General features: G+C 35.2%; 1 protein-coding gene across 1 annotated transcript in view; it reads right to left on the reverse strand.

Annotated features, from left to right (window-relative positions):
• The window catches only part of LOC108523058 (low-density lipoprotein receptor-related protein 1B-like), a 140,479-nt gene that overhangs the window by 91,887 nt on the left and 31,506 nt on the right, over positions 1-17,086 (reverse strand). Inside the window, exons 5-8 of the mRNA XM_017863549.1 lie at positions 12,114-12,230; positions 10,300-10,473; positions 8,445-8,570; positions 1,749-1,913 (exon numbers count right to left, since the gene is read on the reverse strand). Coding sequence (XP_017719038.1) covers positions 1,749-1,913; positions 8,445-8,570; positions 10,300-10,473; positions 12,114-12,230 — 582 coding nt within the window. The remainder of the gene's footprint in view (positions 1-1,748; positions 1,914-8,444; positions 8,571-10,299; positions 10,474-12,113; positions 12,231-17,086) is intronic.

Consider the following 17,086-nt stretch of genomic DNA (forward strand, 5'->3'; position numbering starts at 1 on the left):
TGTTGTTGTTGTTTAGCTGTGCCCTGTCCCCAGAGGTGGAGTCTACGGAGACAGGCAGGCCTCTTTGAGCTGCTGTGAGCTCCACCCCGTTCGAGCTTCCCAGTGGCTTTGTTTACCTACTTAAGCCTCAGTAATGTTGGGCGCCCCTCCCCCAGCCTCTCTGCTGCCTTGCCGTTAGATCACAGACTGCTGTGCTAGCAATGAGGGAGGCTCCGTCTGCATGGACCCTCCCAGCCAGGTGTGGGATAAAATCTCTTGGTGTGCCCGTTTCCTAAGACCCTTGGTAAAGCGCAGTATTGGGGTGGGAGTTACCCGATTTTCCAGGTGTTGTGTGTCTCAGTTCCCCTGGTAGGAAAAGGGATTCCCTTCCCCCTTGCGCTTCCCAGGTGAGGGGATGCCTAGCCCTTCTTCAGCTCTCGCTGGTCGGGCTGCAGCAGCAGACCAGCACCAATTGTCCGGCACTCCCTAGTGAGATGTACCCAGTACCTCAGTTGAAAATGCAGAAATCACCTGTCTTCTGTGTCGCTGGCGCTGGGAGCTGGAGACTGGAGCTGTTCCTATTCGGCCATCTTGCTCCACCCCCGAATTAAAAAACCAGAAAATACTTTATGAACTAGCCTCCCTTAGGAGTATAAAAATCTGTGGTAAGACTCCTGGTGCCTTTTATATTTCAATCTAATCAAACTCCTGAATATTTTTTCAGAATGCTATTAGGTAGTTAGAATAATTTCACTATGAATTAATAAGACAAAATATAGACATAAAATTATCAAACTTTTCCTATTAGAATGAATTTCAGAAACAGCTTGACTTTTCTGATACACACTGAAAATTCTTCATGTAACTCTTTCAGTTAGCAATACATTAAATACTTCAAAACGTAACATAAACAATAGAAGCAGTAAGAACTCCCAGTAAGATAGAAATTAACCATGTAGTGGAATGTGAATATAATATAGAGTGATTTTCCATTTGACTAAATTTGCATTTATGGTAGTAAAATTAAATGCTCTTGAATCACACTATAATAGCTGTATAATATCCCTTGCACTGAATATTGGAATTTGCAAATTAGATTTTATTCATTGGAGTTATTTTTTTCTTATGGAATATATTTTAAATTTAATACAAGTCAGTGGAAGAGTATGTTTCTATGTTCGTTTATGTGCTGCATAGAACACTTTCTGCAAACATGGCTATTGTATAAATTAATAATAATCTCAAATATATCCTAAGATGTAGAAACCTTGAATTTTCAAAGCATGTTATATGACACAGTGTGATGCCAAAAGAGTAGTTACAATTTTAGATGGGAATCAGGATGCTATCAGATTCTCTGTTATTGTATGTTTACATTTAAAATAATCCTAATTTTCAATAACAATTGATTTTTAGCATTAGGAAAACTATTTGTGCAACAACAACAACAACAAAATATCCATAAATTTTAGGGTAAAACATAGTAAGCCTGGAAAATTGGTTCTACTAATCATTCTGAGCCGGGGCAAATTATCTATAAACACTGAGCCTGTCACATGGTACATGCTCAATCCAGAGTAATGGCCATTAGTATTGTTAAATTTTTGGCTTGAACTTTTATATACTGAATTTAGAACAAATGCCATTGATTTAATTTTGTGTTAGTATATTGTGTCAGTCTATTCTTTATTAAGATACTAGGAAGTATGTTTGTAACATTATTTTTGATTCATATATAAGGAAAAATACAATGACACTGAAATATTTACCTAGAACTGATGGTACGCAAGTTCCTCCATTCTGGCAGTAGTTGCTACAGTGGTTGACTTCACATCTTTCTCCTGAATAACTAGGCCAACAGTGACACCTCAAATCACCCTTCTCATTTAAAATGCATCTTCCTCCATTTTCACAAGTTAACTTACATGAATCATCTGTTTATGAGAAGAAATGTACAAATTAGCATGTTTTCAGGGAGTAATTTAATATACATTTTCAAATAGATACAATATTTAAATACTAGAATCTTTTTTCCATAAAATAATTACCCCAAGTACAAAAGTAGAAAAAATTAAATACTATCTGAAAACAGATAGATTCTAGTTGTTGAATGGTAAATATACATATTAATGTTGAATGGTAAATATACATATTCTTCTTTAAATTTAAAGCATTATTAACTTTTTCTTTTATTTGTAAAATATTGAATAGTAAAACTAATTGAAACTTTCTAAAAGTAATATATTTTCATCTTCTTTCTTTCTTTTATTTTATTGAGACAGGGTCTTGCTCTGTCACCCAGACTGGTGGGCAGTGGCATGATCACAGCTCACTGACGCCTCAGCTTCCTGGGTTCCAGTGATCCTCCCACCTCCGCTTTCCAAGTAGCTGGGACTATAATTTTTTTTAATTTTTTGTAGAGACAGCTTCTCACTATGTTGCCTAGGCTTCTAAAAGTAGTATTTTCCAACCAAGAAATTTTCCTTATAATATGGACAAACATAGCTTATTTTTAGGAGTAGTTGATATTAAAAAAGAAAACTTTAAATTTGTAAGTTACATTTATAGCATATGCACACACACACACACTATTTGTTCTATAGTGTATGCATGTGTGAGTATACATAGTATAGAGAAATGTTTACATGAAGAGATACTCTTTGATGTTGGTCCTTATTAACCATATATAAATGTCCCAAACTGAAAGTCATTGAGATTTGGTACAAGTTGGTTATAGAACAGTGTTAGAAACATTTCCAAATGTAACCTTTGTCCCAGATGATTCTGTACAGTCTACCTACTTAACATTTTCACTCAGAATAAAAAAGGCTGGACATTCCTTGTGGTAGCAAAATTATTTTTAACAATATGGTAAGTATGATTTATGATAAAGATAGGTTTGGAATCATTTTCGAGGTTATTTTGCTATACATGTTGACATGGCCTTCTCCATTAGAAATGCTGCTTTGCTTTGAGCAACATACAGTGTTCAATGGAACAAATCTGATTGAGATAGTTGTAATAGGCATTCTATTCTAGAATATGCCCTTTACTATAATAATGCCCATTTTATGGTTAAAGTAGGTAAAATCAAAGCAATCTATAATCCTTATTCAAGATGCACTGGCACATACATGACAGAAGCTTGAATATATCACTGAAATGATTTCAAGAGCATCTTTAAGTACCTCAGTGGCTTCAAATGACAAAATGATTCAAGTATCACGTCCATAGTCATAAATAGAAACTGTCAGCAGTGCCATACAATTCTGGGACTTGCCTCATTGAAGAGAAAAGTTTCTAATACATTAGAAACTTACATGCCTGTCATGTAGGCAGGCTTCAGATTGGCATTGCTGAAGTTTGTATTAATATGAAGAACTCTCTCATGATGTAAAATAAATGTATTATAAAAAATTACAGTGGTATAGTGAGACCTGTGTTTAGGTCCTGGTTCTGCCACTTACTAGGCATACAAGTTAACTGCTTTGAGCCTCAGTTACTTCACTTTAAAATGTCCTTAATGACAACTATACAAGCTAACTCAGGTTTGTATGAATAGTAAATAAGAAATGGGAAAAACTATAACATATAAAATTATAACACTTTTTATACACTATTGACTGAGTGCCCACAAGGTTTACTGAGGATGGAGCTCTAGTGGAGTAACATACAGGAAGACCTACGGGTGAGCACTGGAGGAAATGAATGAAAGTCACTGTGAGTGGACCTAGATCAGAGAGGGTAAAGAAATGAATCACAGTAGGTAAATGCTTTTGAAGAAATAAGCAGTGAGTAAGAGAAGATCCATAGATTTTAGACTCCACCCCAAAAGTAATGTGGTGTCTTGGAAAAGTAATATACTGGCAGGGGTTAAAATGGCAGCTTATAAAAGCAGGGAGGCTCTCAGAACTTTGTATACATTATCCAGGATAGGTAAGATGAGGACCCAAAATACAGTAACATGGGATGAATGTATGTGGATGTATTCTAATGGTCATTTGGAGGTAAAAATCACAGCAGTGTTACGTGAAGAAAAATGAGGAATGCCTATTTCAATCAGTTTCGTTCCATTGAACACTGTACGTTGCTCAAAGCAAAGCACCATTTCTGATGGAGAAGGCCATGTCAATATGTATAGCAAAATAACCTCAAAAATGATTCCAAGCCTACTTTTATGATTCTTCAGTTTTTGACCAGGACAATTAGGTGGGAACACAAGGATGACAGGAAATGGAGGGGTAATTTCAAGGTGGCATACTAAACTGAAGATGCCCATGCAAATGTAAATGGGAATCTCCAGCAAATTATTGAGTACAGAGATCAGACTCTCAAGAAATAAGTGGAGTGGAAATATGCTTGTTTAATTTAAAATTTACCAAAACATTTCTATCTCAGTCAACATTATTTGTCCTAATAAGGTTGTGGATGTGGATAGTGAAGATAAACACTTAAGGCATTGTGATCACAGGTAGGATTATTATGGGGTACTCATTTTTACCTGTCAATTCTATGAAAACCACAAGGATATTCAAAATCCCTACATGTTGGGGCATGCACATGACTATAACATGCCTCATTAGGCTCCGGAAGTTTTAAAGTACAACACTTCCTGATGAAATGGAAGTGGAGTTACATTTTGAAAACTCATAATAATGCTTCTGCAATGAAAAAAAGAGCTGCTTTTGTCAATAACTAAATCATCCCCAGAAGCCAACCTCCAGCAATTATGATCAACTATAGGAAAAAGCAGGTGAACACTTCCCTAAGAATGAGTCGTATTTGAATTTCAAATTCAATACACAAAGCGTTATTAAAAATATTCAGCATACTCATCATTTAACAATAGCAGCTAGAGGTAGACAAATAATTATAAACAAATGAAAAGCATATAACATTGGCTATAGCAAATGTTAATGTCAGAAAAAAAAACTGGCATTTATCTTCACCAATCAATAATTCTGAAATCCACTCGTTTATGTTCCAACTAAAATGGTCCAAACTGTTTATGTTTCAAGACCTACAATGTGTAAAGGCTAATTTGAGTGTTGTTTTCATTTTGATTAAATGTAAGATTTTCTCTTAAATTACAAGAATGGGCTTTGAGCTTTCTGAAATCAGGCCTTTTAAGCAGGGTTGAAAGAGCAAAACACAGCTCCAAAAAAAGTTTTAGATCATGGGTAAGTGTGTATTTAGATAAGCAAGATTCCTTCTTGCAAGCATATAATGATACAATTTGGTGACTTCATGCAGCAAAAAACTTGTTTCATTTTCTCACCTACTTCAAAGTGACATATTGATTTTAAAGGGCTATGTGTCTATTTTTCAAGGTATTGTGCTAGCCATTCTATCCATGTTATTGCTAGAATTTCCAGTAACTCTGGAAATGGGTACTCTGGGTGACACAGAGACACTGGGATATATTGTGCGATGATTAACAGAGTGGACCACCTACATTCACCCTGGGGTGCCATCATTTACTAAGTAATGTTAGACAATCAAATGAGCTTCTAATGCTTCCATTTTATCTGTAAAATAGGAGAAATTAGTAGATAATAAAATTTGAAGATTAAATTAATATATATGTCTATAAACATACATAGAATTATGCTTTCCTCATAGGTTTTCAAAATATTTAGTATTATTTCTACTGTCAGTGATAGTAATATTAGTAGTATCTATTGTTAGTTCTATGTTGTACAGAATAAACTGAGACCAAGGGAAGCAGGTATACAGTCCAAGCACAACAAAGTTATTTAAGTGGTAGACCTTGGCCTACTCTAACACTTCATCCCAGCCCTACATTAGGTCATGTCCTTGCAGGGTATTCATAGAATTTAGTTTGTTGGATACATAATTTGGACCAAACAAAGAGGAGAAAGGAGGAGGATTGCATAGAAGAGGTTGTGGAAACATGGGATTACACAGAAGAGGATTACATGGAAGAGGAAAGGAAAACCAACAAAAACTGAACTTGACTCTAAATAATACTTGTAACATCAAAGCCAATGTCAAAGTCCCTTGGTAGAATTATTAGTTTATTTCTGTGCATTATACTAATCTCTCCTAATTGCCTCTCTCACCCAAATTTTCTAAGTAGACACAATATACAAGAGGCACCTGTGAGGGCAATGGGTAAGAGATTATGTGGGACTACTGAAGGTATGACATTTCTACAGAAAAGTTGTTCACAGTTAAAGGATCTGTTTCTGAGAAGTGAAGTGGAATAGATACCTTTGAAGAGTCTTCCTCTGTGATGCAGTCAGAACAGCATTTGAGAAAGTGGTACTAACAATGTTTGGAAATGTTCACTGGATGCTCTTATTCTCCCATCACAGTTGAGATAACAGCTACTCTGATTGGGAGAATAGATAGAGGGGAAGGGAGCATCCTAGTGCCATGATGGCATCCCTTTTCAATAATTGGCACCAAAGGGCCTGCCCAAAATACCAATCATGATTCACACTTAGCTTTCTGTTACGAACTTTGCAACCCAAAACAGGGCTTCACACTTCTACACACTAACTAAAATGAATGACTCATTATTTTCTTTACCCACCATGTTTCCATACTTCTCAGACAACTTTTCTGTCTCAGTGTCCTCCTCCCTGCTTCCCATTTAATCTAAATCCAATCTGGCTTTGCAGACTTTGTTTAAACGTCATATCCTATAGGAAATTCTGACTGATCCCCTATTTGAATAATAATCTGAATCCTCGTAATAGTTTTAACTCTACGTGACTTGTGTCACTGTCCACATAAATATCTATTTATTGATGCTTATGTTATTCATCAATTCATCTTTTCCACCCCGTCAGCTTTGCATATCAAATGCTTAAATAATATACATTAAATGAAAGTACTATAATAGTTTTAGACACTGAGTGCCTTATAAACGTCAGAAGTCTTCAAATTGGATGTAACTTTCAGCAGAGAACAAAGAGAAAAATCATGCAGAGGTGGAGATGCTGACTGAGGGTAAGGACCCAGAGTCCATATGAGGAGTGCATTCTAGCAGAGGGAAATACAATAGGTAACAAACCCTGCCCTGAATAATGTCTGTATCTCATTGGAAAATGTTTGCTGTGATCCTCCAGTGATTTTGGAGTACTGCATTTTTTTTTTTTTCCTTTTGTGGAGAATGGGTACTTGCTATGTTGCCTAGGTAGGTCTCAAACCCCTGGGATCAAGCCGTCCTCTGGTCTCTGCCTCCCTAAGTGCTGTGATTACAGGTGCAAGCCACCATGCCTTTGTATCTGTGACATAAAATTTAGTATGTGTGGCCAGGCGTGGTGGTTCATGCCTGTAATCCCAGCACTTTGGGAGGCTTAGGCAGGCGAATCACCTGAGGTCAGGAGTTCGAGATCAGGCTGGCCAACATGGCAAAACCCCATCTCTACTAAAAATACACACACAAAATAAAATCATCCAGGCATAGTGACACACACCTTTAGTCCCAGCTACTCGGGAGGCTGAGGCAGGAGAATTGCTTGAACTCAGGAGGTGGAGGTTGCAGTGAGCCGAAATCATGCCACTGCACTCCAGCCTGGTGACAGCAAGACTCCGTCTCAGTAAGAATGAATGAATAAATAAATACAATAATTTTTTAAAGTATTATGTGTGGATTTTATCTTTTAGTAACAATATTTTTTCCATTATACCTAATGTCTTGAATATGAGGAAACATTTATTGTTAGTCTAGCTGGATCTTCAAGAGACATATTTTCTGTCCCTGTGCTATCACACTGTTTTGTGTGTTATATTTTTTTGGTTATTTAATATTTAGCATCTGAAGTAATGTTTTAATTTTTATTGATTATTCCAGCTTCTAGCTTCTGAAATACAAACTGCATGGATGAAGAAATCTTATCAGTTTTGTTTCTAAGTTAGTTTTTAGTTTTTGCATTAGTGTTATGCCTTCTTCATAAGCCCTCAAAATACTTGTTATTAGTATTCTTTGTGGTAATAGCAGAAGCAGTAGTAATAGTAGTAGTAGTATTGTAAGTCCCATTTTATACAGAAGAAACTAAAATTTGGTTTCTAAATTCTCAATTTCTAAGTTAGTGCTTGGCACACAAGAGGTAATCAATAGAAACGTATTGAATAAATAAATGGATTTTTGGGCTGAGTTGACACCCATAGCAGAATGTTCTCAAAAAATATTATTGTCTTATCTAATAGAAGAGTTATAAAAAAATTTCTTTTGGGTCCGTGAGTGACTTCAAAGTTCTCGATCGGTTGTTAAATGCCTGTAAGTGTTCAATGCTGTTTCGTGAACAAATGCAGAATGAATTGTTTGAAAGTCTTCTCCAGAGAAAAGAACAGTTTACACAGGCATTCAAGAACTGCTACTATCAAGGTAGCTAGATTGCTGATGAAACAGATCATTTCACTCCGTTTCACTAGTTGTGAAATTTTATGATAAGCATTAATTCATTATTTACAGAATAATAAAGTATACCTACCTAACAGGCTGTCATCATTGCAAGTGCCATTAATCAAATATTTTCCTTCCGGACACACACAAGTGGCCCCAGAAGGATTCAGCAAGCAGAGGAATTCACATGCTAAATCCGAGCATGGATTGGGTACTGGTTAAACAAACGAAAACAACACAATGTGTAAATATAGATACAATAGGCTTCAAAAGCATAAAATTAAATAAGGGGAAATGATTAATTAGCAATGTTGAAAAGTAATCACATCAAATTTCCACTGGGAGTATCTTACTCAATATCATCATTCATCATTTATAGATACTCAATATCATCATTCATTCAATTTTATAGAAGAAAAATTACTACCCAATGCTCATCATTAATAGTAAGTTTGCCTTATTTATATTTTCCAAAGAGAGAAGAAATTATTCAGATCTATACTTTGTTACTTTTGCTTCTGACTAATTGCTTTTGGCATAAGAGTTGGTCTTAGAACTTGAAGTACCATTGGGGCTGTGTTGGAAAGTAAAGCCAATGGAAGTTTTGGGGGGATCTAGCCTTCATTTTAACAGCTTATTTCACAGAGCTGTTCTAACAGACAAAAACAATGCCCCCCTTGTATTTATTAATACAAAGGATTAAAATGCATATGTAGCTTGTCAGTTCAAGGTATAGATGAAAAATAAGACTTTTTTTTTGAAAAAAAAAAAGTCTAAAACGGCTTCCTTTCCATCAAGTGGGAGTTTGTGTGCACGTGTAAATGTGTGCCATACTTATTTGTGTTTAAATTTTTATCCAATCGACAACCTTTGCAGTCATAGCTGATTTTTGACCTTTCCTAGAGATTATTTCACCAGAATTAAACAGGAATGGCACCCACGTAGCTGAGTGGGTGACTATGAGAGTGGCTTGTTTTCTGTAAGAACCACTATTCAAATGCCTATTATATTCAAGACAGGATTTTATTTGTTTACATTTTATGAATGTGGTAATATTCAACTATGAATATAAATTAAACAGAACCGGAGGATGAGAGAAAGTGTCCTCATATTAACCTTGGAATCTTATATGCCAAATTATTGGTAAAGAGCAGCAAGACTTTGGATAAAATTTCAGGACGATTTAGGAAACTATATTTTGTTTTATTCTGTTGTGAGAACTGATTTGAATAAACACCACTTGTTCCAGATAAATGCACCAAACAAGATAAAATCCATTTCATTTGCCATAAATAGTAATTATAAATAACCCTTGAACAGCATCTTGAAGAGCGAACTGATATATAAACACGGATCATTAGAATTTCAGCCATATTATTATTTTTCACTTTGTTCTTCAATGTTTTTGACAGCTGTGTTAGAAACATATTTTCAAGAGTATTACCTTAATTACCTCAATGATTTACCCAATCCTTTCTAGGAGGGAGAGTAACAATAATAAGTCATATACAATAAATCAGAGAAAATATGCAAGTCTTGGGAAGAGTTCTTTTTGTATATATTTAAGAATGGAAGGTTAATACTATAATAGTTACTTATTGATTAGTAATTAGAGTCAAAATGGCCAACAATAAATTTCCTTACTTGGATAGTTCATCTATACACTCACAAGGTTCTATTAAGAATTTTAGAAACAGATTAACAGATTATTGTAACAAAGACAGTTTTAATTGCAAGAAAACATGGCCAAATGCTGAACATTTTCCCGGTTACAGCAGAAATAGAATTATCTATATTTTGACGTTTTGGTAGTTGAAAAAGTCTAGTGACATAAAAATTAAAGTTACTTAACTTACTGAGGTTAAGACATTTACATATATTTTTTGAGAGATATAAGAAAAAAATTTACCAATATAGACAACTTCATAATATATTATACTTACAGTCTAGTTGTTTAAAACGATGAGATATCAAAACACCTTTTGTTTTATCAATATTTAAAGCTAAGTACTCTACTGAACCATGGCCAAATTTTTGTACTCGAAATACACCATTTTTAGGTCCTGCTCCATATATATAATCTTCGAAGATATCGATTCTATGTGGATGTAATAAACCTGGAATTTTCAAAAGGCAGTTATGAAAGTTTTAATGTATACACTCAGACTTTAAAAACTATGTTTATCCGAGACCATATTGAAAATCGTATTACCGTTTAAACTTTCAGAATTGGAATATTTATAATATTAGCTATGACGTTCTTAGAATTATATCTTAAGTAAGGACATGCAATGTAGTAAACATGTTACTTAAAACATAAAAATACACTTCCATCATCACTTGAATCATCTTTACCATCACAAAGCATTTTCTGGGGGTTATTTGCAGACTAATCCTCTCCGCTATACAGAGAGGATATCTTATATCCAATGTTATCTGTAGTATAAAAACAGTCAGTTTACACAACTCAGTTTGTGTTCTGGATCAAATAAATAATCAAATTACATGCCCAAATGACTGGTTTATTAAGCAATCATTTGTTGATTTTTAAAGAATAAATCCAAAAATAATATTTGACATTAGTACTATTAATTTCAGAAATGGAATAAAGAAAACAAACAGGTAAATGCAAATCATTTGTCTGATTAGTTTGGCTAAAAATAATAGTAACCATTATTTTCACATTTTGTGACTTATTTTCAGAGATTTTATCAAATGAATAATTATTCTAACTTTTGAAACAGAAATTTATAACAAATAAAATGACAACCTTTATATTTTTACTAATTATCTAGAGGTTGTAAAGTATAAAGTATCTTTATATTCATATATTTTTCTTTGCTGTTTCATGAAATAGTAAAATGTGCAGCAAAGCCAGAACAAGTTAACTTCATTGTAATTAATTATAGGGATGTGAACTTTTTTTTTTTTTTTTCCATCTGAGGCCATTGATAAGCACACACACACACACACACACACTTTAGGCAAAGGCACAATAAAATTTGATTTAGTTGTTTAACTTCCCTGTTTGTGTTATTAAAAAAAGAAAACAGGAAGCAAAGCTATATTCAATAAATATATAACATGCAAATACAAAAATTTAAAGTGTATATGATGAAAAATTTGTGGTTACAAAAAAAATTCTGGGAAGGGGTTGAAGTAGGGAAAAGAAAGTGGCAGAAAGGGAAGAAATTAAATTCGGCAGGAAGAACTGAGACAGCCAGGCAGAAAAAAGTATGAGGAACAGAAGGGAGCTAGAAAAATGAGACAGTTAAAAAATAGAAGCCAGGCAGATAGGTGGGCATAAAAACAGTATAGCAACAGAGGAACACAAGTAGATTCAGCAGTCACTGGTGGTAGAGTTAAATGGTCATTTTTGATGCATTGATACAGTAACTCATTGTTTGCTTGTTATCACTGCAATTGAAATAAAAGTTTGTGTTCACAGATGCTGATCTTGACTACCAGAAGTGCTCTGCTCAGAATGGAATAGCCACGGAAGCCACAGAGTAAAATTATTTTCTGAATCTGGACAGCAATGGCCATGTTTGTTCAAGTCAAGATGGACAAACTTCTGCCCTGGCCTCTGTGTTTTTCCAGTAGGAATGAAAATTTTAATTACTAGTAAGAGTTATAAGTTGAAAGGAGAAAGAATTTAAGAAAATCCAGAATGCAAAGCATCCATACTTACATCTTTGTGTTAGTATTTAACACTCTCAATAATAATTAAAAATGAAGACAAAAGCATTTCACAAACCTTGTTTGCTGCTGACAGAGACTATTGAATTAGAGCCATCATACAGAACACTGCCAATGATGGAGAGCTCAAAGTCAGCCCAATATATGCGTTCACTAAAATAATCCACAGCCAAACCTGCAAAATCAACACACACAAGACAAACAGTGCAAATAAATTTGAAATTATTCAAAATCATACTTTTGCTTCTTATTGTATAATTACAGTTGACATTTGTCTTCAAGCATCATAGAAATTACCTGGTGCCAATCACGATACTGTAGAAATTAGAAAAATTAAAGTAATTCAATCTTTATCCCAAATACAGGGGTTCAGATTACATGGCATTTAGTTAACAAACTCTAGCAAAAGTCTTACTTCACATAAGAAAGTCTGCTGTAAATACCCCTTCTAGTCATATTTATGGTTTCTTAATTTTAGCTATTCTCTAATAGACTTTCCTTTAATATTATTTTCATTTTCATCTTCATATTATATGGAGAATGAATTCATTATTTAAATCATTTATTGGAACATTATTTAAAATGAGTTAGTATAATTATTTGTATTTTTAATTCCTTCAAGAAGGTATAGTTCTCAGAATAGACAAGGTTCATGTATTTAATTAAAATATATTTTCACCCCTTCAGAGTTGGCCAACGGTGTTATCGATCAGACATCTGTGTGCATGCTGAAGTTAACGTGACTAAAGATTGATATTAGCCGGGTGTGGTGGCTCATGCCTGTAATCCCAGCACTTTGGGAGGCTGAGGCGGGAGGATCATGAGGTCAGGAGATTGAGACCAGCTGGTCAACATGGTGATCGCTACTAAAAATCCAAAAGCTATCTGGGCATGGTGGTCGGCACCTGCAATCCCAGCTACCCTGGAGGCTGAGGCAGGAGAATCGCTTGAACCTGGGAGGCAGAGGTCAGCAAGCTGAGATCAGCCTGGGCAACAGAGTGAGACTCTGTCTCAAAAAAAAAAAAAAAAAGAAAAAAATGATGTTTATGGTAGGGAAGAATAAACAATAAAGTTCTTGATTAAAGTTCTAGTGATGCTTGAATTAATTTTCTCTGAGACTGCTTGTCTTTAGTTTCATTACAGGTAGATGTCAGTGAATGATAATGGACTGAAATAATATAGAGTAAAAATATTTTTTTAGTTTCATTTTTTGATTTCATGAATGTAATTGGAATCCATCCAGTGTCTTTTTGTAGGAACATCATCAACACATAGAATATCTAAGAAAGTAAACTTCCTTCAATATGGAAGAGTAATATGTCTGACTCATGAATTCTATAATAAATATTCACCGCTGTAGATTATTTTTTGTGACACAGCTGCTGTCTAAATATGACATATTGCATACTTTGGAAGTACAATGCCGTTAAATACCTTAGGCAACTAAAGAGTGTTCCCAATGAGAACATTCAAGAAGCAACTGAAGTACATTTTAATGGCAATGCAACTGAATGAAAGGTACTTTTGAGTCTGTGCTAGACTTTTATTCCTGTGTAACTGTACCAAGACTTAATAATCAGAATGGAAATAATTCATATTAGAAATCATTATTGAATAATTCTTCAGTTAAATACAAATACTTAGCTCACATGTAATCAAATTAAATATTTTGTTCCTCAAGTAATGTATAGAGATGTACCATGCCTGACCAGATCCTGAAAAATAACAATTAAGCAAGTGGCCATTGTTTTACTGGTTTCTGCTCAATTATTAATTTGCTATTTGAAGTCATGTTAGAAGACACGTTTTTGCATTTTCATGTAGAATTATGAGTAATATGAACCACAAATTACACAGTTTTTTGCTGCTGCTCCTATAGTTCAAAACAGCTGACTGAGAATGGTTAAAAACATAACATAAAAACATGATTGTCTCTCCTCTACCAATGTGCTACAATAAAGAAGTAGCTAAAACAAAAATCTGTTGCCAATAAAATTAGTTTTAGACTTAAAAACATTAATATTGATAATCACAGAAAAGGAGAAAACAATGAGTATGTAATCCAATTTAATCAACAATATTGTTTTCAGATTCAGAAGCAGTAAAAAGTTCTCAAAAATGTCGCATATTGCATTATTGGTCTAGGTTTGTCTAAGACATACCCACTTTTATCAGCTCTGGCTATATTTTGTACTATTGGATGGAATTACATCTTGATAAAAATTATATAACAAAGTTTATAGATGAGTGGAATTTATACTCCAGAAATCCAAAAATCAATAATTTTGATTTTTTATTAAGCCCTTTAATAAAAGAGATAGTCTTCTAAATTAAAAAGTTAATAAAGGAATCAGCTAACTTTTCCTGTTATAGAGATGAGAATCAAGTTGATATGAAAAAAGTTCATGTCTGTCTTTAAAATATAATATTTTATTTTGCTCTGTAATAAAGAACCAATAATAAAATGGAAAAAAAAATCAATTCTCAAGAAACTCATTCTTATCTGAACAGGGAAAGATGAATATTTGGAACCAAGTCAGTAGGAGCACAGAAAATTTGAAATAAAATGCTGTACTTGTTTTAATGAAGTATAGAATCACAATTTGAATGGTTTATAAAAAATAAAGACATAGGCTCACTAAGTTTTAGTGACACAAGATAATGGAGCTAATTATGTAGTCATTTTCTGTACATCTCCCTTGATACCAAGACTACTTTATATTTTAGGGATTTTAAAATTCCACTCTTGTCAAACTCTAAAATTTTCTAAGATCTACTAGTTCCCCTATTTCTATTGTAGGTTGGAAGAAAATGAAAAAAAAAAAAAATTATGTGAAGTGGCCATAGTATGTAACACATTGATATTTAAGAGGCAGGACTTGGAGAGAGCAAAAAATTTAAATCACTGTTTTTCAGAAATAGAGACAAAGACTATATATATTATGTTTTAATGGAAAGCCAAAATTTGCAAGATAGTAATAACCAAGTGTGAACTACCATATTCTTGATTTAAGAAGTTGATAAAGGGGCCAAAATAAAATAAAACCTGAATACATAACATTATGTCAACGTTAATTTTTAAAAATTGTTAAAAGTATTTTCTGAGTTAAGTTAGAAACTACATTAAAGTCATGTCTTCATACACACATACACACTTATTTTTCATATGTATACACATCTATTTATGACAGTGTTGGTAAACTACATTCAAATACCAGCAAAATAATCCTAACATTCATGTTCACTTTATTTAACTAGAGACTTTACGTTGGCCAATGAATTTGCTTAATGAATCAAACAATTGTGAGTGGTCCAGGACCAGTATGTAGTTATTTATTTTCTTAGAAAGTGCTGCAATTTGAGGAAGATAGGAGACAATGTAAATATGCTTTTAAATATCAAAGAATGTAGTTTGAAATCAAACTCATGTAATACTACATACCCTCCTCACTAGATGCAAAGTTGGAAAGTATCCTTGTCTGACACAGCATTCATTAACTCTACATACTCATGGGGACCTCCCCTGTACCACACACTGCCAGGTACTATGCACAGAGCAAACAACAAAAGAGTTCATGTTCCTCATACCTCAAAATAATAAGAACCACTTATGACAAACCCATAGCCAATATCACACTGAATAGGCAAATGCTGGAAGCATTTCCCTTGAAAACCAGCATAGACCAAAGATACCCTCTCTCACCACTCCTACTCCACACAGAATTGGAATTTCTGGTCAGGACAATCAGGCAAGAGAAAGAAATAAAGTGTATTCAAATAGGAGGAGAGAAGTTAAAAATGTCTCTGTTTGTAGATGACATGTTTCCATATCTAGAAAACCTCATCTTATCAGCTCAAAACCTTCTTAATCTGATAAGCAACTTCAGGAAAGTCTTAGGATAACAAATCAATATGCAAAAATCACATCATTTCCTATACACCAAAAACAGACAACCAGAGAGACAAATCATGAATGAACTCCATTCACAGTAGCTGCAAAGACAATAAAATACTTACTTACTTAGAAATACAGCTAACAAGGGAAGTGAAGGACCTGTTCAAGGAGAACTACAAACCACTGCTCAAGGGAACCAGAGAAAACACAAGATGAGGGGGGCGGAGCAAGATGGCCGAATAGGAACAGCTCCAGTCTCCAACTCCCAGCACCAGTGACACAGAAGACCAGTGATTTCTGCATTTTCAACTGATGTACTGGGGTCATCTCACTAGGGAGTGCCGGACAATCGGTGCTGGTCAGCTGCTGCAGCCCGACCAGCGAGAGCTGAAGCAGGGTGAAGCATCACCTCACCCGGGAAGTGCAAGGGGGAAGGGAGTCACTTTTCCTAGCCAGGGGAACTGAGACACACAATACCTGGAAAATCGGGTGATCCCCACCCCAATACTGCACTTTGAGCAAACGGGCACACCAGGAGATTGTATCCCACACCAGGCCGTGAGGGTCCTATGGCCACGGAGCCTCCCTCATTGCTAGCACAGCAGTCTCCAATCTAACCGCAAGGCAGCAGCAAGGCTGGGGGAGGGGCACCCGCCATTGCTCAGGATTAAGTAGGTAAACAAAGCCGCTGGGAAGCTTGAGCTGGGTGGAGCTCACAGCAGCTCAAGGAAACCTGCCTGTCTCTGTAGACTCTACCTCTGGGGACAGGGCACAGCTAATCAACAACAACAACAACAAAGCAGCAGAAACCTTTGCAGACGCAAATGACCCTGTCTGACAGCTTTGAAGAGAGCAGTGGATCTCCCAAAATGGAGGTTGAGATCTGAGAACGGACAGACTCCTGCTCAAGTGGGTCCCTGACCCCTGAGTAGCCTAACTGGGAGACATCCCCCACTAGGGGCAGTCTGACACCCCACACCTCACAGTCACAGGGTGGAGTACACCCCTGAGAGGAAGCTTCCAAAGTAAGAATCAGACAGGTACACTCGCTGTTCAGCAATATTCTATCTTCTGCAACCTCTGCTGCTGATACCCAGGCAAACAGGGTCTGGAGTGGACCTCAAGCAATCTCCAAA

The sequence above is a fragment of the Rhinopithecus bieti genome, unplaced genomic scaffold (assembly GCF_001698545.2).
Source record: "Rhinopithecus bieti isolate Rb0 unplaced genomic scaffold, ASM169854v2 scaffold_72385, whole genome shotgun sequence".
NCBI classification, from domain to species: Eukaryota; Metazoa; Chordata; class Mammalia; order Primates; family Cercopithecidae; genus Rhinopithecus; species Rhinopithecus bieti.